The sequence below is a fragment of the Bubalus bubalis genome, chromosome 17, assembly GCF_019923935.1.
Source record: "Bubalus bubalis isolate 160015118507 breed Murrah chromosome 17, NDDB_SH_1, whole genome shotgun sequence".
NCBI lineage: Eukaryota > Metazoa > Chordata > Mammalia > Artiodactyla > Bovidae > Bubalus > Bubalus bubalis.
In genome coordinates, this window is record NC_059173.1 from 59,918,925 (window position 1) to 59,946,510 (window position 27,586).

At 42.8% G+C, this 27,586-nt stretch overlaps 1 protein-coding gene across 7 annotated transcripts in view; it reads right to left on the reverse strand.

The window, feature by feature from the left end:
* ZNF827 (zinc finger protein 827) overlaps positions 1-27,586 on the reverse strand; it is a 192,280-nt gene that overhangs the window by 106,581 nt on the left and 58,113 nt on the right. For all 7 annotated transcript variants that reach the window (XM_025268127.3, XM_006065714.4, XM_044930474.2 and 4 more), the window contains exon 5: positions 10,477-10,710. In XM_025268127.3, coding sequence (XP_025123912.2) covers positions 10,477-10,710 — 234 coding nt within the window. The remainder of the gene's footprint in view (positions 1-10,476; positions 10,711-27,586) is intronic.

Here is a 27,586-nt window from a genome sequence, read left to right on the forward strand (position 1 = left end):
ATCGGCTCCTCAGAAAGTAAAGCTTCTTCTTAGCGCTGTCACCATCAAATACTAGTTACTCCTGGCTTCTCCGTGTGTGTGTCCTGGATAAGATAATGTTTGCAGAAATGGTTCTGTATTTCTATCGAAAAACAGAAATCAACACAGGAATACCAGAGACAGGCATGCCAGCGGTGAACACATTTCCTAGGCGTCATTCGCTCTTCTTTTGCTCAGCGCTGTAAGGGACCTAGAACCCCTTCACCAGTCCCGACTCTTCCTGGCACCTCCTGCCCTCTGGCCCTCTCTCACCCAATCTGGCCAAACAGAAAAGGAATCTGGAATGAAGGTAGAGCCCATGAAATTCCTTTCCGAGCTTCTGCGCGGTTTCTGGAACACAGGCCAATACAAATGTTCATAGCTATATTAATATATGAGCTCTGCACCAGGGAGATGATAATAAAACAAGAGCCCTTTTGAGTCCAGCCTTTCTGAGGCCCAGGTCTCAGTGTGGGAGGAGAGGGAGCCGGGACAAGAAAGCTAAAGGGCGGCCCTGGGGTGAGGACCCTAAGGGAAAAGGAAGTTCCCTCTTCTTGCCCTCCCAGAACTGCACGAAGCTCTTTCCCACTCTGTCTTGTCTAAACAGCCAGGTAAATAACACCAAGGTACATCCTATGAGCTTAACAAGATCTAGACCTTCAAGAAAGGAATTCTCTGGGTACATAAACAGGTCACATTTTTATCTTATTAAAGCAATCTATTCCCTGTTTGTATAAGAGAGTGTTTTTGCACTCCAAACCTCTGCAATTCTCGCTGAGTTTTCAAGTGCTTAGAAAAAGAGTCTAATTCCTTATTTAAGATTTAAGTTCCCCAGTTATGGGTTTTCTGTGTATATGTCTTAAGCATACACACACAGATACATACATCCTGAGAGCTGCTTAGGATACATATGGCAATGACAGAGTGACCGCATTACTGGTAAGACCACCGTTGGTTGTATTTATTAGAAGTCCTTTAAAAAGCTGACAGAGAAAAGCAAATGTATGGTATCACTTACATGTGAACTCTAAACAAAGGAGTACAATGAACTTATCTACAAAACAAACAGAATTACAGGTACAGAGAACAAACTTATGGTTACCAAGGGGAAAGCAGGGGTAAGGGATAAACCGGCAGATTGGGACGGACATGTATACACTGCTATATAGAAAACAGATAACTAGAAAGGACCTACTGCATAGCACAGGGAACCCTACTCAACACCCTGTAATGAGCTATAGGGGAAAAGAATCTTAAAAAGGGTAGATATATGGATATGCATAACTGATACACTTTGCTGTACGCCTGAAACCAACACAACTATATTCCAATAAAAATTAGAAAAATAAAGCTGACATATAAATATTCTTTGCTATCAGCTGAAGTACAAAATGTTATAGCAAATACAGAAATCACAGAGGTCAACCCCACCATGGAGGTATCTATTCAACAAATTAGGTTTCATAGTCTTTATATCTGAAAACTAAATACGGTGAAAATGTACATAAAGACAGGCTTTCATGTTAATAGTAAACAAGCCTCCATTTTTTACTCAATTTTTGGAATTATGGAAATGTGATAATGCCCTATCACAAGCAACAAAAGAGAGACAAATTGGATTATAAGTAAAACCTTTTGCACTGCAAATAATACCATCAAAAAAGTGAAAAGCAGGATGAGAGAAAGTATTTGCAAATCATATATCTGATAAGAGACTTATATCCAGAATATATAAGAAAATTTTACAACTCAAAAATAAAAAGACAAATAATTTAAAAGCAGCGAAAGAACTTGAGTAGACATTTCTCCAGAGAAGGTATACAAATGGCCAAAAAGCATATGAAAATATGCTCAACAACATTAGCCATCTGGGAAATGAAAATCAAGACCACAATGAGATACTACCTCACACCTAGACGATGGCTATAATAAAACAGACAGACAATAACAACTTTTGGCAAGGATGTGGAAAAACTGAAACTCCCATACATCACTGTGGGGATATAAAATGGTGCAGCTGCTTTGGGAAACAGCTTGGCAGTTTCTCAAAATGTTAAACATAGAGCTATCATCTGACCCAGGAATTCCACTCTGAGGTATATACCCAAGAGAAACGAAACCCACGTCTACACAAAAACTTGTACATGAATGTTCTTATCAGCAAAAGTTGGGAAACAACCCGATTGTTCAACAATAGATGAATCGATAAACAAAATGTGGTATACCCATTTTATACCATGTATAAAATTAGTATTACTGGTGTATTCATTCCAATAATATCAATGGAATATTATTCTGCCATAAAAAGGAATGAGGTATGGATGCATGTTACAAGAGAGATGGGCCTTGAAAACATTACGCTAAGTGAAAGAAGACACTTATTGGGTGGTTACATTCATACGGAATGTCCACAATAGGAAAAATCTATGGAGAGGCAATGGTTTAGCAGCTGGGAGGGTATTGGGAGAAGAAGCGGGGTAAGGAGTAACTGGGTACGGAGTTTCTTTCTGGGGTGATAAAAATATTCTGCCACTGGAACTGGTGACGGTTATGGAACTCTGTGAATACACTAAAAGCCACTGAATGGTATACTTTAAATAGGTAACTTTTATGGTATGCAAATTATATCTCAATAAAGATGCTGAGAAAGTAGGATGGTGTTTACAAAAGCAGTTTAGAAGTCCCCTAAACGTAGCAATCCGGAGAAGGCAATGGCACCCCACTCCAGTACTCCTGCCTGGAAAATCCCACGGACAGAAGGGCCGGGTGGGCTGCAGTCCATGGGGTTGCTGAGGGTCGGACACGACTGAGCGACTTCACTTTCACTTTTCACTTTCATGCACTGGAGAAGGAAATGGCAACCCACTCCAGTGTTCTTGCCTGGAGAATCCCGGGGACGGCGGAGCCTGGTGGGCTACTGTCTAAGGGGTCGCACAGAGTCAGACATGACTGAAGTGACTTAGCAGGCTTAGTAGGCAGGCAAACATAGCAATCTAAAATATATACATGATTATGGGACTTCCCTGGTGGGCCAGTGGTTAAGAATCTGCCTTGCAATGCAGAAGACACATATTACATCCCTGGTCAGGGAACTAAGATTCTACATATCACAGAGCAACTAAGCCAGCATGCCAGAACTAGAGAGTCTGCACGCTGCAACGAAAGATCCCGCATCCTGCAACTAAGATCCAATGCAGCCAAATAAATAAATAAAATAAAATAAACAAAATACATGCATTATTAGAAAAGTGGGGTACCAGGTTCAATAGGTTTCTCCAGGTGCTTAAAAAAAGTTGAAGTGGAAAAAAAAGCATTTTTTTCAATTTCAGACTGATTAGACTAGGCCATTCTGACATTTTCATGCTTTCAAATTCCTCAGCATCACGTATTTGACAATGTGCTAAACAGACAGCATTAATAAAATACTTTTTTTTTTTACTGACGCTTCTAAATTACTCTTTAGCTCTTTTATAGTTTGCTAGCATGTCCAACGTGTTCACTCTAGGAGTGAGTTCCTTTCCATGGTGTGTAAGCAGGGAGAATCACGGGAACTAGGGAAAACCAGGCCTTCTGGGTTCTTTCCACCATTCAGTGAAATAACTTGTAAGTTTGAAGGAAGGCAATGTGAGATGACATTAATATAAACTGAAAATACCTATTTTCCATCCCTATAGATTATTCCTGAAGTCAGGCAGAAGTCATAGCTTATAAAGTTTGATAGACTACAATTTTCCAAGGGAGAAATACTAAATAGAACAGTGAATAGTTTTGCCCTGAGAACTTACTTAGCTAAAATCTCTACTTTATCTCAATGAAGTCTTTAGAGTCTCGGACATAATCTTTCATTTGTTGGGGGTGAGGGTGGGGAGATTCTCCCCCTTAAAAGAATGCACACGTTGCCCAGAAATAATCATGAAATTTCACAGCAAAGAACATGGAAACAAATAGTATTATCTGAGGCTCACCAGCAATGCCATCCTTGATTTATTAGGGACATATGCCCTTCTAAAAAACATTCCCGGTCACCATTTTTTTTCCTAATAAATTAAAAAGAATCTCCACTGAAGAGAGATGATTCTTTTTTAAAAGTAAAATGTGCATTTAAGATAAGGGTGGGATGGGGGGAGGGGAGGGAGGCTCAAAAAGGAGGCAATATATGTATAATTATGGCTGAAATAAACACAATATTGTAAAACAATTTTCCTCCAATTAAAAAACAAAACAAACAAAAAAGAGAGCTTTCTTCTCTGTCAGTTACAAGCTGAGGCACTCCTTTCGGATGAACAAAACTTACATCTCTAATTAACCATTTCCTTGGCACAGAGCTTCTGAAAACAAAGCTTTCAGAATTACTTATAAAAAAGCTCAGCGTTTCAACTGGGTCCATAGAAGAACTCTAGAATTTGCATTTCTATTAACTTCCCTAAGGAGCTTCCCTGGTGTCTCAGACAGTAAAGAATCCATCTGTAATCCAGGAGACCTGAGTTCGATCCCTGGATAGGGAAGATTCCCCTGGAGACTCCAGTATTCTTGCCTGGAGAATTCTATCTTCTCCAACTCATGCTGACTCTGCTCCTCTGGGGACCCCACTTTGAGGAGCACGGCCTCAGCATACACAGAGTTGCTACTGGCTAGGTCAACTCCTGGCTGGGCAGTTTTCTGCAAAACTCCACCAAAAAGGAAAGGCAAACACCACCCAAAGGCCAAACACGTTTACATCCAATATTTAAATAACAGCGGTGACCATTCACTTTTGGGGGCTTGTTCATATTGCTTCTCTTCCTGGTCTCACACTGCCCTCACTCTTGCCCATCCGAGGTGTGATTCTAGGGATTCTTCTCCTCCCAGCCATCCTACAGGACCGTAGCCAGGTCTGTTCAACATGTCTTTCTCCCCAGATATAATAGGAGTTTCCTCTAGTGGGCCCCCACCGGAGCGTACACAATCAGCTGGAATTTGTAATTGGGACTAACACATTTCTGTCCAGCTGCTCTTTTTGAACAAGAGGTATACTCAGAAGTTGTTGGCAATTGCCATGTTCTACCATATGGGCTGGGTATCAGAAAAAAACCATTTATGAGCATAGAAGCAGGGATGAGCAAGGACCTCCTGGGCTCCATACAGTTCCCTCCCCCAACCCCTGGCTTCAGTGGAGGCCTGACGCCCTGCTGTTCCCCTGCCCATGAGTCAACCACAACTGTGTATGCGTGCATGCTAAGTCACTTCCGTCGTGTCCAACTCTGCGACCCTATGGACTGTAGCCCTCCTGGCTCCTCTGTCCATGGGATTCTCCAGGAAAGAATACTGGAGTGGGTTGCCATGTCCCACTCCAGAGGGTCTTCCCAACCCAGGGATCGAACCTGTGTCTCCTGCAGCTCCTGCATTGCAGGCAGATTCTTTACCACTGAGCCACTGGGGAAGCACCGCCACCCCCACCCACTGCAAAATGTGCACCTCCCATTAAATTCCCTTTCTTGTCTAAACTGGCTGAAGAAGATTTGTTACTTAAAACTAAAGGGGCCCTAATTAAAACTGTTAACAAAGTCAGTCTTTGAGTGCCTTTCCTCTCCGTTTAAGCTCACCTTGGAGATTGAATTCACCTCAAAACTTCATCCTACCCAAGTTTACCTGCTTCTCAATATCTCTGCACTGAAGCCCTTTCTTACATAGATGATTCCCTGAATTCTACATCACTATGTATTTCAAATCCAGGACCTGCCCGGATTCCTCTACAAGAGGCAATTATAATTTATATTTCCCTCCAAGACTAGGTAGGGATAAATGAATATAAATCGGAAATGAATATAAATCCATGTGGCTTCCTTCTTTGAGCATGGAAAAAAGAAACCCAATATACATGTTTTGAATTAAGATCTAATGGGAGGTTTTATTTACCATGTTCAGTTCAGTTCAGTCACTCAGTCGTTTCCAACTCTTTGCAACCCCATGAATCACAGCATGCCAGGCCTCCCTGTCCATCACCAACTCCCGGGGTTCACCCAAACTCATGTGCATCGAGTCAGTGATGCCATCCAGCCATCTCATCCTCTGTCGTCCCCTTCTCCTCTTGCCCCTAATCCCTCCCAGCATCAGAGTCTTTTCCAATGAGTCAACTCTTCGCATGAGGTGGCCAAAGTATTGGGGTTTCAGCCTTAGCATCAGTCCTTCCAAAGAACACTCAGGACTGGTTTCCTTTAGGATGGACTGGCTGGATCTCCTTGCAATCCAAGGGACTCTCAAGAGTCTTCTCCAACACCACAGTTCAAAAGCATCAATTCTTCGGCACTCAGCTTTCTTCACAGTCCAACTCTCACATCCATATTGTGACCACAGGAAAAACCATAACCTTGACTAGACGGACCTTTGTTGGCAAAGTAATGTCTCTGCTTTTTAATATGCTGTCTGGGTTGGTCATAACTTTCCTTCCATGTTAGATTAATTTAAATATCTAATTTTTCATTAATGTTTCTGAATACCTCCAGCTTTCCAGCCACTTATTTTTATGGGATTCATATTTTTAAACAGCATTCTTATCTGCCTACTTCTTGGTTCAACCATACATGTGGTATATTGTACGTATGCATGACCAGGGAGAAGAGGGCATTTCTTTGTTTCTTTGAGTCTAGCTACTTCTCTCTCTCTTTTTTAATTTGTTGAATTTGGTTGATTTACATTACAGCTACTTCTCTTAAAGCGCAAAAGAGACAGAGTAGATAAAACTTTGTGTCACTTAGGGCACTACATCATACCTGGGATAACACATCTGCTCTTTAAGTTTTCAAAGTCACTAGACGCTGCAAAACCAGAGGTTAAGAGTGACTTGATTCTCTTAGTCTGTCTGATGTTATGCAGCCTCTGAATTTGATTTCAGGATTTGGGTCTTTTTAAATCAGGACTTCTGGGAATTATCTTTGGCAACTATATGCTTAGCAGAAAAGTCTGATTATCTTGGCTGCCTCGTGTCACATAACAACAGGTAGTCCCAGACACCCAGTGGTTTTCTTAGAGTGGGTTGCTTTCTTTATGTTAATCAAGTTACTTGGCCCAGCTGCCAGGCACTTGACTGCCCAACTAACAACTGGAAATAGGACTTCAGCCACAAGGAAGGAAGAAAACTCAGATTTTCCTAAACACACAGTGAATGAAAAATTTTGCCTGGTCACTAACACATCTGTGTTTTCCTCATGAAACAGAAATGTCAATTTGGAAAACAATATAACTACAGAGGTTTCTCCACCTAGGAAAGTTTCACATGATATCTGACCTGGCCATGAGCCCAACATCCATCACAAAGGACTTAACATAAATTAATTTAAAACTGGAAATGAGGCAGCTGACATTGTTGACTAGTTTCCTCTTGTTAATTCACAGAAAAGACTGAAAGGACCTAAGCTATGGCAGATCATAGCTTTGAAAGTCAAAGAAATAAGTAACAGAGAAGAAAAATTCTCTTATTCCACATTTTAGGTATTCCTTGGGTCAAAACTTAAAGAAGGAAAAAAATGTATGGTGATACATGGGACATACTTTTCTCATCCAACTCTTCTGCACCATATGGATGTGCCCCAGGGAAAGAGAAGACTATAAAAGAAAATTAGCAAGGCAGGGACTCCCACACATAGGAATACCTGTAAGGATATCAGATGAGAAGGAGAGACGCTACTCCTGTCTATACGGGGACAGGAAATACCACGGAAAAGGGGGGCCTGAGGACCCAGACAGGTCCTCTCCTCAGATGCCTTTCAGGGCATAAACACAGAATTGCTAAAATTATACCTTGAGGAAACACGGCATAGGAGATTTCTTCCAACATCTTCCTTCTTCCAAAAGCACCAATCTGTCCGTGATTAGAAACCCTAGTGCCCACTTTAAACTTAATAAAAGGTGAGGTCTCTTTACCTTTGTGGCTTAGAAATGAAAAGACACTTGTTATTTTCAAGTCACACTCCTATTTTTAGGAATGACTTGGAGACTTCTTCACAGTTTCCTGGCCACAATCTGCTAGACTGTACAAGTACGAAGTTCCAAGTGCAAAGCACTGATTGAATGCATTCCACTGCCCCGGATTACTTCTGACTAGACCACAAGCATCTAGAAGGTAGGGACTGTGGTACATATTTCTTTATCCTAAATCAAAGCGCACAGAATGCTTGGGAAATTTTTTCAGGGCAAAACATACTTATCTCAGTCTTCAAACAAGTTTTCATTTCCACAGCATGAAGCAGAGGAGATGCCTTTGGAAATATGAACAGGTCATCCAATCAACTATTGTCCTTTTTGTTTTCTTTTTCTAAAAATTTTGGTTGTACCCTACGGCTTGTGGGATCTTAGTTCCCAGGCTGGGGATCAAACCCCTGTACTCGGCAAGGAGTCCTACCCACTGGACCGCCAGGGAATTTCCGATTCAACTATCGTGGAGCCCCACGGCATGTGTATTCACTAACACTCAACATAAGCATTCAGAAGAGCCATTACTGACCACAAATATCATTAAATGTGCATGGCCGCCAGGCCGTATTCTATTTCGGGGATCTCATTACTACCCAGGAAATGATTTCATACTTCATTGTCTCAAATCGCATCATCCAAAAGAATTAGGATAAAACTGTTTCCTTAGAGAACGTCTTTCCTTCGATCTTGTGTTTGCATATTATCTTCTGGGGCCACCCCAGCTTTCTCGGCTCGCAATGCTGGCTACGCAGCAAACTCTGAAACAGAAATGTTACACGCTAGAATCTTACCATTAGGAGGGGACAGGAGTCACTGTTGGAAGAGAGTTAAAGTCATAATATGCCAGTCCATGTTATGAGAGAAGGAGGAGAGAGCTGTGTGACGTCCCTGAATTGACTGGAAAACCAATAGATTACTGGATGTCACCAAGACCTTTTGACATAGGAGGGAGGGTTCAAATTATGAAAGCATGTTGGCCTGAACAAGTTTTCTTTTAAACTCGCAGCTTTTAGCAATTAGCACAACCTTGCGAGACCTCCCATTTACATAGGAGAAACTGCACCACCAGTTTAGAAAAATGGGGTGATGGTAAGGATGTAATCATTGTATTATGCTTTATCTGTAACAAATCATGTCCCCTGGAAGTTCTGGTGTGCTTTAAATTCACATCAAAGGAAAGAATTCTTAATCCCACCACTGGCAAATACAGGAATTTCAACTGTTCTGATGCAATAATTTTAAGTAAATAATTATTAATTTCTTACTTTCCAACCTACCTGTCAACCAGAAACGCACAACTGCTGGTGAAGTGACACTAGGTAGGGGTCTAACTAATACATTTCTTGCTTTCATCCTCCAAGCATCGTAAATTACAATCTGAATTTACCATCCTCCAAGTAGGATCCATACCAGCATTCTGACTTTCTAAAAATTATCTTTAAGCAGCAATGAACGAAGGATGGGATGTGATTTGGTAAGTATTATTATTAACATAACTTTTCTTTCCCTGTTTTTAAAGTCATACCTTTGAATTTTATACTACACATGTGTTTCTTGCTCTGTGCGTGTGCTAAGCCCCTTCAGTCGTGTCTGACTCTTTGCAACCCTAGGGACTGTAGCCCACCAGACTCCCCTGTCTATGGGATTCTCCAGGCAGAATACTGGAGTGGGTTGCCATGCCCTCCTCCAGAGGATCTTCCTGACCCAGAAATTAAACTTGCATCTCTTACATCTTCTGCATTAAAGAACCTGCAGGGGGATTCTTTACCACTAGTAACACCTGGGAAGCACATGATTCCAAACACACTAAATTTTTCAAAACACACTAAATTTTTATCTGTTCTGAAGCTCGTGGGACAGATAGGAGACTGGGTGGGAAAAGAAATCCAAAATACATGAATTTCAAGTTCTAAACCAATCTGCCAAAATTGGATAAGCTGAAATGACGTTTAGATACTAATAAAAATATTATTTGTCTCAAGAACCTGGATTAATTACTATAATATTCCATTATGAGAAATTTCTATTTATAAAATCTCATTGCTACTCTATTGCTAATCACTTCAAGTGCCATCTTAATGGTTTATTAAGTTCAGAAAAATATTTTTAATGGTTCGTAAAGAAAATAGTACAAAAACACCAAACAGTGCAAGGTCCTCTATTAGGAAGGATGGATATTTTGATCAATTAACAGAAGTGCTTTGCATGTCATTAGAACCCATTTAGAATTATGACCTACATCATCTTAGAAAAGCAGCAGTGTTTCCCAACAATTTGCAGTCATAATCAGGAAAAGAGGAGTGTATTTAATAAGACAGGTACACGGCTGACATCCACAAACAAATTTATACACGAAACACATGAATTTAAGACAAGTAAGCTGGTCATTCCTGACTTTACCTTAATACTGTGATATTGCTGCCAACAGGCTAATGTAACCCATGGGTACCCCAGTTGGCTTGCAAGTGATGGTATCAGTATGTGAATATTTTAGAAGAAATCAAGTACCTGATAGTTTCATGAGAAGTTCAGATGCTGCTTTAACTGACATATCCCGTCTTAGTACGTCGCCCTTTGCTTCCTGGGGCTTAAGCGCGTCCTCAGAGATGCTCGCGGCTGACACTTCTGACTCGGGGCTGAACACATAGCTGGACCGAGGCAATGTGACGCTTAGGGTCTCCTCTTCCTTAGGCTCCTCTTTTATTTTAAAATTGAGATTCATGGGCTCCTTCTGATTTGCAGCTGTCAAAAGAAGAAAGGGATTACATACATATACATATACGAGAGATCACTCCTGCTCTTAGCTACTCCCAACTGAATCAAGTTTGGAATGCATGAACACACCGAGCTAACACCAGAGGGACCACAACCCCATCAAAATAGGCTGAGCCCTCGGCACAAAATACAAGACACTCCATGAGAGCAGGACTTAGGAGAGTGTGGGCTTCTGAATCTTTGGAACTTATCGTATTTCAAGAAGTGCTGCTTCTACAAAGTGTCTGGGCATTTTCTCTTTGGTTTCCCTCAAAGTCTTCTTTCCAGCATATGTCACTGCCTCTCTGACCTCTTAGCACTCTCCCTACCTAATCCTGTTATAGAATAATGCATAAACATTGAATATAAACATGTTAGTCGCTCAGTCGTGTCTGATTCTTTGTGACCCCATGGACTGTAGCCCGCCAGGCTCCTCTGTTCATGTAACTCTCCAGGCAAGAACACCAGAGTGGGTTGTCATTTCCTTTTCCAGGGGGTCTTCCAGACCCAGGGATTGAACCTGGGTCTCCCACATTGCAGGCAAATTCTTTATGGTCTGAGCCACCAGGGGAGCCCCTAAACATGAGTTCATGGCAATAATCCAAGCAAAAACCTAGACAGCAGTGGTCAGGTGAGGATGGAGAATCTGTCAAAGAGAAAAGCTCAGCACAGAGATGTGATGCTGCTGCTGCTGCCGAGTCACTTCTTTTGCCTTATCATATAAGCTGACCGCTACAGCCCCACAAAGAGTGGGGCATGTATTTGGCGCTGTCTTGCTGGCCTATATCTTGTAGTCCAAATTATCTCCTAGCCCATAATGGGCATTTTTAAAGGAAAAAAAAATATTATTTTCTAAATGTAATTTTAGTTTTGCAGAAAAGCTGCAAAGATGATACAAAAAGTTCCCACACATCCTTCACCCAGAGTTTCCTAAAGTTAACATCTTATGTAACCATGGGGCATTTGTCAGAGCGAAGCAATTCCCATTGCTATGATCTAAGATCCAGATTGTAGTCAGATTTCACCAGTTTTTCCACTGAAGTCCTTTTCCATTTCTAGCATGGTTGGCTGGTGTGGTGTGTGTGGTCAGAGCAAAGCTGACTGGCCTATTATGGGATGGATTCTGTGGCTTGGCTATACCACAGCAAGTCTTCCCCACTGCGCTACATCCTACTTCCTGGTCTTCCTTGGGAAAAACCAAGAAGGAAGACAAGCAGCCTCGTGAACCACTTGCCGCTTTCACAGGCATCTCACTTCCCTTTAAAGGGTCAGAGTAGGAAAACTTTAGGTTGGTTATATTAGGTATACTGGTATTTTGAGAAAGAAGATCTCATCCCAATACAGAAATTTTAGAAATGCTTACTAGAATGAGCCTTAAGCCGACACCTGCTTAACAAAGAAAAAAAAATAAAAGGATAAATCCCAAAGCAAACACCTATCACGCCCTGCCCACCACCTGCCTCCAGCCAATACGTAAGCACAAAGTTCTTTCTTTCTGTCTCATGCCCCACTAAGAATATTTATTCTGGAATCAGAAGTTCACACAGACCAGCCTATTTGGAAAGTGGACCCCAGCAGGCTAGTGACCTTTGGAAGCTTGACTACCAGAAAGATGAAGTGTGTGTGCATGCCCAGTTGTGTCCGACTCTTTGTGACCCCATGGACTGTAGCCCGCCATGCTTCTTTATCCATGGGATTTTCCAGGCGAGAATACTGCAGTGGGTTGCCATTTCCTTCTCCAGGGGATCTTCCCTGCCCAGGGATAGAACCCACATCTCTTATGTGTCCTGCATTGGCAGGCAAGTTCTTTACCACTGTGCCACCCGGGAAGTCCAGACAGATAAAGAGCTAGGACTAAAACCCAAGTCCATGGATTGTCCACTTTGTATCCCTTCCCACCTCCATCACACCATCCCTCCATCTCTGGTCTCCGTGTTACTCCAACACTTGAATGTAACTTGACCTTCACGTCTTTGCTAAAATACCACCCTCTCAGTGAAGGCCCTGACCATCCTAATCAAGACTGCAACCCCCATCCCACAGTACCCCCAATCTCTCTTACCCAACTTTAACTTTCCTTTTTACTCCAAAATGTTTATCACTGGAAAACACTTCATTGTGGACTGGATTCTGTCTGCCCACCTCCCCAGATACATATATGGAAGGCCTAACTCCCACTGTGACTGTATTTGGAGATGGGGAGGTAACTGGTTAAATGAGGCCATTAGGGTTGGGTGTGACCCTGATCCAAAATGGTTGGTGTCCTGAGAATGAAAGAGACACGAAGGATGTGCACACACAGAGTAAAGACCATGAGGGACGCAGCAAGAAGGCAGTCATCCTGAAGCCAAGGAGAGAGGCCGCAGGAGAAACCAAACCTGCCCGCACCTTCATCTCGCACCTCCAGAATGATGAGAGATACATTTCTGTTGTGTGGGCCACCAAGGCAGCCCCAACAGACGAACCCATGCTACATCATTTTCTCGTTTATTATGTTAACAATTTATGGTCTACTTCTCCAATTCAAAGATAGGTTTCATGAAGGGTGAAGGTTTCACGATGACCTTTATGGGGTTTTATTTCTTTTTATTTTTTCACTTTCTCCCTCAAAAAATTCTTTTTATTGTGAAATAAAATGTCATTTAAAAAATGTGCGTAAAACTGATATGTAGAGTTTAACAGGTAGTTATAAAGTGAATGACACTGTAAAAATCCTTTTGGGTCAAGAAACAGAAAAGCCTTGTTTACTTAACAAATAGGAAGCTCATGAGTCGGTGCTTTATGAAGAGAGGTGTGTCTGTCATGGGCATCCTTCCTGAGGTCTGGGGAGTACGTTCGTGCTCAGTCGCTTCAGCCATGTCTGACTCTTTCTGACCCCATGGACTGCAGTCTGCCAGTTTCCTCTGTCCATGAGATTCTCCAGGCAAGTATACTGGAGTGGGCTGCCATGCCCTCCTCCAGGAGACGTTCCTGACCCAAGGAGGGAACTTGCATCTCCTGTATTTCCTGCACTGCAGGTGGGTTCTTTATCCACTGAGCCATCTGGAGAGCCCAGGGAGTATGTTAAACCTTTCAAAAATGAGCTAGGATGGAGAGCGGATGTTCACTGCATCCTGTCTACTTCCCATCATCACAGGCAACGACCTTTTTTTTTAAATGCTGATGTACCTTGAGGGTGTAGAACAGAGCCTGGAACAACACACAGTAGGTACTCAACATGTATTTGTTGAATGAATAAAATATGTTGGTCACAAATCAGTGATACCTGTTGGCACTCCATTCATTTCAACTCATGGTAAACAAGAACTATGAATCCCAAAATATTTTACCAAAGGCAATTGGAAGTGCTTTCCCAAGGTATCATTAGATCCGGGATAAAACTTCCCAGATAAAGCTAAAAGCTCTGCTACTACACTACAACTCTTACTGAGGCGTTTCTGAATGATCACTTAGACTTTGGTATTACTAAATGAGGAATCCAGAAGAATCTCCAGAAAAGCGCTGAAAATCTAAGTCCGCTGGGGACAATGCCATTGGAAACTGAACCCAAGAAAACAAAGCCGTGCCTAGAGCAATGTTCAAGCATATATTTTGGACCTCTACAGAAGGTAATGCCTAAGAGAATCCTGTTTAGCACATCTCTCCCCTTTCAACTACTTCTGGAGGGGTTTTTACCAGCCATCTCCTAAAGTTTCTCTCACCTAAGCCTTTCTTCCAGAATCCTTCATAAAACCTTTTCCAAGGGTATCCTAATTTAGTGGACAAGAGTAATTAAATGGATGCTGTCTATCAAGTCTGTAACTTCAGTTCTCTGGGAAGGAACAATACAAAGTGAGTGGTTATGTATTTTTAAAAATGCTTTAGATCTGCATATTTTATTTTTGAAACTTTAAAACATATAAGGCTAGGAAACATATAAACATATTAAGGCTAGGAAAGAGATAAGAAACTGCTGGAGCCCTAGAAGCAAATCCCAACTATTGGAGAGGACAACCATTGAGCTAATGTTCTCTGAAGGTATAAGGTCGCTTTTGGGAGCATTAGTCAGAACACATGCTATGTAAGATTTAAGGGGCAAAAAAAGATATTTGGCATTGTTAGCACAACCCAAATCTAACAGAATTGCAATGACACTGAAAAAAAATACACAAGCTGTATGTTGCTGTTTTTGTTGCTATTTTATAAATTTGCAAGGTACTTCATACCTGGTTTTCATTCTGACAATGTCAAGAATGGCATAAAATGAGCAATGTGCTAGGGAGATGTAAATGTGGCTAATGACATATCAAAAAATATGTGGGAAACCCTCATTTGTCCAAGTTTAAATTTCCCAAACATTTAGGTCTAAATAGATGATTTAAAAATAGCAATATGAAGGCTACTCTGCTTTCTTTCAATTACCAGAAATATTTGCACTGAGAATAGTATATAAAGTCTTATATTTTAAAATTAATATGACAATAATTGCCATCATTTTTTTACTATCGTACTTTAAAAAAAACCTATTATCTTTTACAGAGAAAGGTGGAACTAAAGATGTTTTCTTTCTCTTTGGGGAAATTGCTAGAGAAAAGCAGTAATCTATGACTCACTGCCTAGTCTTTGCTCCACTCTTACCACTAAGAATATCTGTGCACATACGGAACTCAATTCATAAAGAACTTTCCTAGCAACTGCCTTGACTTCTGTTTATGTATCTTAAAGCTTCCAGACACTCTACTTAACGCAGCAAGGAAGCCCAACTAACCAAGAGACCCCCGTCTCTCACTGTTCAAGCATTTTGTGACCTGAGAAAATTATGACTAAAAATTATGTATATCTGTTAAGTCAATGCACTCAATGGAGCTGGGTTGCCATTGAAAGGAAATAAATCAGTTTTTTTCTAAATCAGGATTTAGAAAGGATTCAAGATAAATGCTAATATGGGAAAGGAATGGGGAAGCCACTGGGAGAAAATGATTCTAAGTTTCTAACAGGCCAGCATTAATGAGCTGTAAAAGGAACCGTCATTCTAGCAAGATGTCATCGGTGTTATCAATACACACTGAGATTCCGTCCAAGCCCCTCCCACCTCTGACCCCAGGACAATGCTACATAACTTCCTTAAAGACCATTATTTGGAGACTTCCCTGGTGGTACAGTGGCTAAGACTCTATGCTCCCAATGCAGGGGGCCTGGGTTCGATCCCTGCTTAGGGAACTAAATCCCACATGTCACAACTAAGAGATCGTATGTCACAACTAAAGATCGCATGTGCCACGACTAAGAGATCGTATGTCACAACTAAAGATCGCATGTGCCACGACTAAGACCCAGCAGAGCCAAATAAGAATTTTTTTTTTTTTAAAAAGACCACTATTTGTTCCCATGATGCACACAACTAGCATTTGAATTGTTATACAGGAATCGATCCTTCCATCAACCGCAGGAGACAAGTACTATTACCATCTTCATCTTAGAGGTGAAGGAACCAAGGCCCCAAGAGGTTAAGGGACTGACTCCTTCACATCAGACACCAGACTTCAGGGCTTCTTGCTGAAAACGCACCCAAGCTCTCTCCTTTCTCTCCGACACAGTCCAAGTGCCTTTAAGGATACTGAGCCAAGCAGTTGCACCGTGGGCGTTGGACAGAAGTGATCTGGCGTGAACTAAGCATCGTTAGTGAGAAATGAGGAAAGGGTGGGATGTAACCTGAAGGAAAGGGACATTTTCTGGTAGGGAAGAATTTTCTAAAGATCTAAGAGGGCGGAAGAAGAAGAAGAGTCTGCAACATGACTGCTTCTGTTTCACCTTGTCCATTCCCTCTGGTGAAGGAAAACGACACTTTTCCTTGAGTTTAATAAGACAGAGCTCTCTTTCAGTTCAGAGTCTGGCAATTATGTGACTACTAAGCTGCTCCATGAAAAAGTTAGGCCATTGAGAATTTTATTTACTACCTCCCCCTAAAACAGAGCCAAAGACTCTTGGACCAGGAAGGGACAGCAGATTGGTGGTTTTCAAAAAATATCCCAAGGAACCCTAGGTCAAGCTTCAGGGGTTCCAACAAATATCGGTTTCAAAGCGGAGCTTTTAAAATTATTTAACTTAATTTAAAAGTTCATTTTAAAATGTGGATCCTTAGCTCTGTTATATATAAAATGTCATCTCACTGGAGACCACTGATAGGTTAACTTACGTTAACAAGTTAATTCAGTCTAGTGTATCACTTGTTCTTCCTGTCTCATAGGAGTGGCAGCATTTTGGTTATATGTGGCTTCCCCAATGGCTCAGTGGTAAAGAATCCACCTGCAATGCAGGAGACACAGGAAACATGGGTTTGAGCCCTGGGTCAGGAAGATCCCCTGGAGGAAGGCATGGCAACCCACTCCAGTATTCCTTACCTGGGAAATCCCATGAACAGAGAAGCCTGGCAGGGGACAGACAGTCCATGGGATCACAAAAGAGTCAGATACGAATAAAGTGACTGAGCACATGCACTAATCTTGCCAAAAATTCAGGCCTATGCATGTAAAATGTACAATTATGGCATCAGTGGGGTCTATATGCCTGCCTTAAATCAGGCTTTCTCAACCTCAGCAACACTGACATTCTGGGCTGGATAATTTGCTTTGGGGAAAGTGAAAGTGAAGGCGCTCAGTCGTGACTGACTCTTTGCAACCCCATGGACTGCAGCCTACCAGGCTTTGGGGAAATTATCCTATAAATAGAAGGGGGTCCAGGAGCATCCCTAGCCTCTACCCATTATATGCCAACAGCATTTTCCAGTCATGAAAACCATTTCTTTAGAGATTGCAACTACCCCCTGAGCACGCCTCTGGCGGAGGAACACTGCCTTAACCTAGATGTAAGAAAAGTTTCAAGTGTGTCTACTGTGATGAAGCTTCTGATCACGGCTGACAGACAGAAACATGTAGAAATAAATAGACATACTTGGTGCTTTCATTTACAGAGCACTTGGTATGGGCCAGGGAGTATTTGGATTAATTTATCTGATCCTCTCAACAACCCCTTGAAGTAGTACTACCACTGTTCCCACTGTGTAGATGAAAAATGAGACTAGAGAGATTAAATAAACTTTCAAATATCAGTCAGCAGAGCAATGCATGCTCATGTGTGCGCAACTGTGTTTAACTCTTTGCGACCCCATGGACTGTAGCCCGCCAGGCTCCTCTGTCCATGGGACTTCCCAGGCAAGAATACTGGAGTGGGTAACCATTTCCTTCTTCAGGGACTCTTCCCAACCCAGGGATCAAACCCACATCCCTTGAGTCTCCAGCACTGGTAGGCAAATTCTTTACCACTAGCACCGTCGGCAAAGCAACTGAGTAATAACCAAGTAGTTAATATAGAATTATAGATGGCTTTAGTGCCTATTGAAAGTTTAGGATGTTTTGTGTCTGTCCTTTATTATGATAAGGAATAAGGGCAGTTGCTAAATGTGTTAACTTAGAAGAGAAAACTTTTTATTATCGTACTCTCCATTCAAGCAGCTGAACAAATTTAATTAAAGGGATCATGAGATTACAAGGCGAATTGTTAAAAATATTATCTCATTTGTCACAATGCCCTTGTGTAAATGATATTTCTTGAAGCTGCAATCAGCAAAATAAATTTATAGAAACATACTAGATGCTAATACTGCTCATAACACTCATCATAACACTAATTTCATGTTCGGGGCTCATCACTTTTTTCTAATTGCTGGACTTTTAGAAGAAATAAATAAATGAGAACTTAAAAGATAAAATTAAATTTTTAAATACATAAATTATGTATTTTTTGTGCTTTATATATTGAGTCTGTACTTTAAGATTCTGCTTGATAAAAATGGATTTAATTGTTTAAAAACAAACACACAAAACGAAAATCATTGCTGCTTTTCAATCCATTATTTTACAATAAGAAAATACAGTCTCAGAGAATGATACGACCTTTTTAAAGTCATACAGCTCATTCATGATAGAATCAGAGCTCAACTCTCCAGATTACAAATCAGGGCTGTTGGAGTGACCCAAGTTCCCTAACCATATGTAAAAACGTATGATCTGTTTGGGTATCTGGGATATTTTTTCTTTTGACTACTTGATGCACTTGGTGTGAGAAGAAAATAAATTGCCTGCTGAAGTCATAAGGAAAGCCAAGATTTCATTAAATAATAGCTAATAACAGTGAAGCATATTATATTCAAATAGAAGGTTTCAAAACATTAGCTAAATATTTTCAGATCTTGTTCTCTCATAAGGTAAACCACTTAATTGGTCTTAAGTCATTACATATTTAGTGTTTAGGAAAGTCTTAACCATCTTATATTTCTCATTATATTTCATTACATTTTTTATCCCCATCTGAGCTAATCCTAAGTCATACTTCAGGATCTATGTCCCCAGACCAGGGCCACGCAAGTCCCCTGTGAAGCTACTGCGATTATAGACATAGTAACAAAGGGAAAACAAAAGTGCCTCTGGAGCAAGGTCAAGGGTAATAACAATAAGCAATGCCACAGACCTTTAAAATAAATAAATAAGGCTTTTCTCTGTGAACCAAACTATTCCAAGCCACACACAATGAGCAAGCGTGGCTATCTGCAGTCATCACTTAACAGAGAGGATCTCTCCCTTGTCAAAAGCAGGAAGAGCCAGTCCTGAAAAACCAATCAAGCCTCAAGCCAGGAGTAAATGGGAAAGAAAACTGCATTTTATTAACATATCCAAAAAAAATAAATTGTACAAACAGTGGTGAAGTGACTTGTATGTAGGAACAGCTTGAGGTGACTTGAGACCAGAAAAAAGAAAAACTAATGACTGGATAATAGATTTCCAACACTTTCCAGGGAAGTCGGTGCCCACCTGCCCCAAATGACATCTCCTCTTGACGGTCCTACCTGTCATTTTAAATGACCATACTGACACTCTGGTTCATATATCGATATCGTAATGTTTTTTTTTTGTCTTCATGGAACACCCACCCAGAGTCTGAAGAACTCCACCAAATGAAGATTGTGATTCCTCTCCCTGAAAACCCACCCATTGTGTCCTGTGACTCCACAGCTCCTGCCATTAAGAGGTGGAGATTCTCCTGCCCTTTGGATCTGGGCTGCAGTTGTGGTTGGCTTTGGTCACTGGAAGGTGGTGGAAGTGATGCCGGGCTGGTTCTGAGTCCAGCCCCCTGAGGATGGAAGCACTGCTGCTCTCTCCTTTGGAACCCAGTCTAGCTGCCACATGGGCAAGCTCGGGCAAACCCACTGAAGGATGGAAGACCCTGGGGAAATGAGAGAGGCCGTCCTGGCCGGAGCCATCTGAGACCAGCCATGCCCTGGCAACCTGGCAAGGTCCTGCAACCAATGAGTCAGGCCAGGAGAGACCGGAAGAAGCACCCTGGTCAAAGACGCCCAAACTCATGAGCTAAGTGAACAGCTATTGTGTTGAGCTGCTAAATTGCAGACAGGCTGTTACTTAACTGTATGCAAGACTCTGGTTCCTAGACTTGGCCCTACCAGCCGAGTTCCTGGTCAACACCAAGGTGCTCACACTGTTGGAGGCTCCCTTTTGCTTTCTTTCCATGGATCATCTTTTCCATCCAGCCTCTTGACAGCGCTATAGAGTTGGTTGTGAATTTGCAAATCTTTTTTTAAGTGAAGTAGCATCAGTTCAGTTCAGTTCACTTCAGTCACTCAGTCGTGTCCGACTCTTTGCGACCCCATGAATCCCAGCACGCCAGGCCTCCCTGTCCATCACCAACTCCCAGAATTCACTCAGACTCACATCCACCGAGTCAGTGATGCCATCCAGCCATCTCATCCTCTGTCGTCCCCTTCTCCTCCTGCCCCCAATCCATCCCAGCATCAGTCTCTTCCAATGAGTCAACTCTTCACATGAGGTGGCCAAAGTATTGGAGTTTCAGCTTTAGCATCATTCCTTCCAAAGAAATCCCAGGGCTGATCTCCTTCAGAATGGACTGGTTGGATCTCCTTGCAGTCCAAGGGACTCTCAAGAGTCTTCTCCAGCACCATAGTTCAAAAGCATCAATTCTTTAGCGCTCAGCCTTCTTCACAGTCCAACTCTCACATCCATATATGACTACTGGAAAAACCATAACCTTGACTAGACGGACCTTTGTTGGCAAAGTAATGTCTCTGCTTTTCAATATGCTATCTGCTGCTGTTGCTAAGTCGCTTCAATCGTGTCCGACTCTGTATGACCCCATAGACAGCAGCCCACCAGGCTCCCCTGTCTCTGGGATTCTCCAGGCAAGAATACTGGAGTGGGTTGCCATTTCCTTCTCCAATGCATGAAGGTGAAAAGTGAAAGTGAAGTCGCTCAGTCCTGTCTGACTCTGAGCGACCCCATGGACTGCAGCCTACTGGGCTCCTCCGTCCATGGGATTTTCCAGGCAAGAGTACTGGAGTGGGGTGCCATCGCCTTCTCTGAATATGCTATCTAGGTTGGTCATAACTTTTCTTCTAAGGAGTAAGCGTCTTTTAATTTCATGGCTGCAGTCACCATCTGCAGTGATTTGGGAGCCCAAAAAAATAAAGTCTGACACTGTTTCCACTGTTTCCCCATCTATTTCCCATTAAGTGATGGGACCAGATGCCGTGATCTTCGTTTTCTGAATGCTGAGTTTTAAACCAACCTTTTTCACTCTCCTCTTTCAACTTCATCAAGAGGCTTTTTAGTTCCTCTTCACTTTCTGCCATAAGGGTGGTGTCATCTGCATATCTGAGGTTATTGATACTTCTCCCGGCAATCTTGATTCCAGCTTGTGCTTCTTCCAGCCCAGCATTTCTCATGATGTACTCTGCATAGAAGTTAAATAAGCAGGGTGACAATATACACCCTTGACGTACTTCTTTTCCTATTTGGAATCAGTCTGTTGTTCCATGTCCAGTTCTAGCTGTTGCTTCCTGACCTGCATACAAATTTCTCAAGAGGCAGGTCAGGTGGTCTGGTATGCCCATCTCTTTCAGAATTTTCCAGTTTATTGTGATCCACACAGTCAAAGGCTTTGGCATAGTCAATAAAGCAGAAATAGATGTTTTTCTGGAATGCTCTTGCTTTTTTGATGATCCAGTGGATGTTGGCAATTTGATCTCTGGTTCCTCTGCCTTTTCTAAAACCAGCTTGAACATCTGGAAGTTCGTGGTTCACGTACTGCTGAAGCCTGGCTTGGAGAATTTTGAGCATTACTTTACTAGCATGTGAAATTAGTGTAATTGTGCGGTAGTTTGAGCATTCTTTGGCATTGCCTTTCTTTGGGATTGGAATGAAAACTGATCTTTTCCAGACCTGTGGCCACTGCTGAGTTTTCCAAATTTGCTGGCATATTGAGTGCAGGACTTTCACAGCATCATCTTTCAGGATTTGAAATAGCTCAACTGGAATTCCATCACCTCCACTAGCTTTGTTCGTAGTGATGCTGCTTAAGGCCCACTTGACTTCAGATTCCAGGATGTCTGGCTCTAGGTCAGTGATCACACCATCATGATTATCTGGGTCGTGAAGATCTTTTTTGTACACAACCTCTGAAAACGTGACTTCCAGAATAGATATAACTCATGAAATATCTTTCTTATCATCTACCACAGAATGCTCTGTGGATGATACTGTACAAAGATAAAGACATTAAAAAGGAAATATTATCTCTTCCTGAACACTGCCCACCCCCCACCACCCCGCCCAGCAATCTGAAACAGAGTCGAAGAGGCAAGACTAAGACACAATCAATAATACAAGTATCAACCTGGGTCTTAAGACTCAGCGGAGGCGACAGCACAATGAGCAGAATTGGGGCAGGGACGGTAGGGGCAGGTATTGCAGCAAGGAGGCTCAATATTGCTAGAGATTCTCTACAAAGATACAGAACCACTGGGGGTCAGAGGTGCATTAAACTAGTTTTCTTCTTTTTTCTTTTTTTTGCGAGGATCTCTGTTCTTCAACCAGGGATCAAACCTGTTCCCCCTGCAGTGGAAGCTCAGATTCCTAACTGCTGGACCACCAGGGAATTTCCTAGTTATTTTAGTTTTAATAATATTATTCTTTTTAGAACCTCCCCCCTCCCTTTTATCTAACAGGAGAAGGACACATGGAACTCCATGGTTCAAATGACCAGACTCCTGGAACATGAGTGAAGGCAGGTAAATGGAAATGATGGGGTGTGTCTATGAGCTGGTGAAGACTCAGCATTTTTCTTAAGAGTAGAGGGGATACAGTTGCTCAGTAGAAAGGAGCCAGGCTTGGGCACAACCTGACGTCAGAAGTATTGGAAGGGTCCATTAAGGCCTTGGCAGCCTGGAAGGGGGATGCTCCTGGGATGGCGAGAGGCATCAGGGAGGGAGCTGGAGGGGCAAGCTGATTACGTGTGAGGGTGACGACCCCCAGAGAGGCTGCCCTCCAAGGGACGGACTGTGGGTGTATTTTGAAGACACAAAAAATTTAACCAGATTAGTGGCTGAATTAGCATGCATTAAAAAGGATGCCACGGTTTGAAGCCAAGGAAAATAAACAGTAAAGCAGACAGAGGTCAAAAGACACTTCGCTCAACTGAGAAAAAAAAAAAATTAGGTAATAGCTCATTAAGTGCTCAGGAGCCAAGCTCTGCCGTTAGGCAGTTTGCTCTGTCCCTTGCCCCTGAAACTTTCTATGCCTCAGCTTCCTCGTCTATAAAATAGGTTTAACATTAATTGGGCTATTGGGAGGGTTAACTGAGAAACTACATCGAGTCGTTCGCACAGCGCCTGGCTTACTGCAAACCCATCTGATCAGTAATAAGGCTCAGGATGATAATAGCAGAAGCAGCAACAGGAGTAACAACAGTAGTGAGTAGAAGAAAACGTGACTTCTGAAGGATGGCAGAAAATGACCCGGATTCAGTTTTGCAGAAATACAGACTTTGATCAACTTTCCCAAGTCTATCAAGATACCAAATTACTCTGTGGACAATTCTAAGATGAGGTAAACCTTATCCAGCACAGTGAGGAAAGAAACGTCTGGATTCCAGTGGCAGGGCCTCTATGTTACTGACTTGCCGTCTTGATTTCCCCAAGTACATGCTTGTTACAAGATAACTGTATTTGAAGGCATACTGCAACTGGCCTTACCATCACTGCTCTATTTGCACTAAACAATGCGTGAGAAGCCTAAAAGCCTTAGTACAATTTCTGACGTATGAGATTCTGAGAACAGCTCCCTTGCTGGGGCCTCTGACTCTACTACAACAAGAACAGAGGACAGAGCCAACTTCCGGTTTTACCACTTCTTACTTAGTGATTTGGCAGAGGGGATGCTGGAGCCTGACTGCATGGATTGGAACCCCAGTCGCAACTCTCATTAGCTGTGTAAACATGACCCAGTGTCTTAGCCCCGTTTCTCAGTTTTCATCTGTACAATGGGAACACTAATAGTGCCTTCCTCTAAGGTTGTTAGAAGTTCAAGTGGGTTCAATGGCTTGGAGCAGGCGCTGTGCTAACTAGCATCACTGACTCAATGGACATGAGTTTGAGCAAACTCCAGAAGACAGCAGAGGATGGAAGAGCCTGGCGGGGTCACAAAGAGTCGGATGTGACTTAGCAACTGAACAGCAACAATAACAAGGCACTAAGCAACTGACTGTTCAGGAAAAACCATAAACAATTAATCAGTGTCACAAATCCTCCATCCCTGGAAGCCTGAGCACGTGAGTGTGTGACTCCAGGCCCCATTTTCTTGTAACAACCACCTGCTCCCTTTTGTGACTCAGATCAGCCCTTGTCTCGTGGAGCTGCAAGTCACTGAAAAACAGGAAAGAGCCACACACTCTCTCTCACATGAATCACCCAGTTCGGTAAAATCCAGGATTTCAACAAGGAGGGAGGCCCCTTAAAGTGAATTCTGACACGAGGAATTTTAGTCACATGATCAGTTGAGTGCTCATCATGAGAAAAGCCAGGCAGGGTTAAGAAAGGCCACACTGAAGATGCAAAGGAAGGCTGCCCCAAATAAACCTTTCTGGAAGGCATACTTAGGCATAGGGAGAGCTCCGGCTAACGGCAGTGAAACCTGAGGTCGTGAATGGCAGAAAACTGACTTTTCTTTGGAAGAAAGATGCTAAGATGTTTGACAGCCAATCAGAGTCAGCAGGTAATAAGGATGCCTCGTTTACCAGGCATCTCCTGGCTCCCACGTTCTTCGGCAGCACAAACAAACGTATCACTGGATAAGGAGCTGCCCTTTACAGACAAACCGTATTGTAACTACAGATGCATAAAATTCTGGGAAATAGATGGAGGTGGCACAGCAAAGGCCCACGGGAACCCACAAGATACAACACAAACATTCACCAGCTCCCCGTTGTTGATTCAAGAAAACCTTTGCCATTTTACCGCTGAGCTCCTAACACATTTGAAACAATTCAGCTTGGACTCATTTGCAAGTCATTGCTTTCTGAAATCCACCTCTCATGGTTAAGATGTTTTCAGCCTCAATTTTATGAAATTAATAGAATGCGGGAGACAGAACATTTCTTTGGCCAGTTTCCAAACTAAAAATAGTTGAAATGACTTGTATCTTTTTATTTTCAAAAAACCCAGTACAAGAAGATTAAAAAGATATTCCCAGCCAACAACTGAGGTGCCAAGTTTCTGTCAACTGCTTGGTTCTAATTTGGAGAGTTAGATTTACATGTGATATCTTGAAAAGTGTGGTTTTTCAGAAAGAGAAGTGATGTAAGGCCACAGCAGGCAACTTTTAATCAGGCGTCTAATGATGATCCTCCCAGTTCCTAGATGCTACAGATAAGTCTCAAGATTTTCTAATTCTAGCAGAACATCCAGATGCTTGTTTTAATTCTCCTGTCATGTGGCCCCACAAGGGGAAACATGGGGCTCAATCACCATGACTCAGCCAGGCCTCCAGTTCAGGTCAACCTTGATCCAAGCCACAGCACCAAGCCCTTTTCATGGTCTGGGACAGAGAGTGAGCGAAGAGAGCTGTACTGAAAAAAAACTACAACTGTACTGGAAACAAACCAACAAGCCAGGTAGCAAGTGCAGCTTCCACATCAGTGGTCCTTAGGCCTTGCTGCATTTTTAGAATCATCTGAGGATTTTAAAGAAAACACCAATGTCTAGGTCCTATCCGAGACCAACTAAATCATAATTTCTGGCAGTGGGGCTGGACCCTGGCATGTAAGAAACAAAAGCTTCCCAGGTAAGTCTCATGTCAGTCAAGGTGAGCACTGCTGCTAGACTAAGGAGAGATGGCACAGAAACTGTAGGAATTTAACCTCCTCTCCCTTGCAAAGCCCCAGTCATGCGGCTACTGAAGCCCTCGCCCTGACATGAGACAGTCTGCCTCTGTCTTCTGGATTCCAAGAGAGATCTGGGCAAACATGCAGGCTGCAGCCCCCAAAGGCTTGTTTCCTAGGTTGAAACGCAGAGCAGAGTTTTCAAAAGTATCTTTGCCATCATCGCAGAAAGTCATCAGCAAGGGCTGCCCCATCTTCTCCTCTGAGTGCTCCTCCTCAGCACTCTCCTCTGAGTGCTGAGCCTGGGAAGCCTTGGTCCTAGGAAACATTAATCACGAAGGACTAAGGAATGTTAAGTGTGGGCTCAGGCAGGAGAAGACTGGATGGTTTGGGGAAGGGGTTTGATTTCACAATCATAGACGCTGGGAAACCTCAAAATGGGGATCGGGATGGGTGGTCTTCAAATCCCCTTAAAACAGCATTCAACCAGCAATTTTTAATACTACTGTACATGTTCAGTTGCACAGTGGGTCTGTGGTTCCATGGACTGTAGCCTGCCAGGCTCCTTTGTCCATGGAATTCTCTAGGCAAGAATACAGAAGTGGGTTGTCACTTCCTACTCCAAGGGGAATCTTCCCAAACCAGGGACCAAACCCACTCTCTTGCATCTCCTGCACTGGCAGGCGTATTCTTTACCCCTAGAGACACCTCGGAAGCCCTTTAATCCTCCTGGGTTCCCTTAAAGTCATTTGTGTGTTGAAGGAGCAAGAAAGACTCCCCTTAATCACCAAGCAAGCAAGAATCAAGTGTTTTCCATCTCGCTTTTGAAAACAAGAAGATACGGACACGCTTGAATTTGTCACTGTGCTCCGGTTCTGCAGTGACGTGGCTGGCAGAGGCTCCCAGCCCCGGTGTCCACAAACAGCTGCACCCTAGGGTCCCAGCAGGTGCACGCACAGAGCCTGGCTCAAAAATTCAAGACGAGAACAATGGCACCATTATGAGGCTGGGGGACAAGGCCCGATGCTAACCCGACATCTGATAAGGGAAAGAGCTAGAAGCTCAGCCACAGCTCCCTGGGGTCTAGTCCTTTGGTCCTGGGATCACAGCCACGGACACAGCCAAGTAGAGTACCCCGGCGAGAACCGCGATCAATTATAGGACTCTGATCAACCAGAGAGCAAGTGGAAGAAAAAAATAATAATCATCCCCTCTCCCCTGAAAATGTATTCCTTTCCTTTTCACGTCTCTTCTCCTCCCGTGGGCTGCGCTGCACTGTCCGCAAGTTTACATTTACATCCAAATATGCACACACACACACAAAAATTACCGATGCATCTCACTCCCCGGCGACTTTGTAACAGGTTGCTAGGTAACAGTGCACACAAGTCAGGTTTCAGGACCTCTAGTAAGCCACCATAAAATAGCTGCACGGGCCTTTTGCATAAACAGCGTGCATTTGTTATCTGTTTTCTTATGCCCGTTGATCAGTCGGTAAATACTGCGACTGCCAAACCCATAAACGAGTCCCCGTTAATAGCTGACTAAGAAAACAGATCACAGGAGAAGGCCTGGGTGCATGGTTTTCCACCCCAACCTCCCGGCTGGCTTTTCCTCGTGTGTTTCTCCTGTTTGCAAGCCTGGC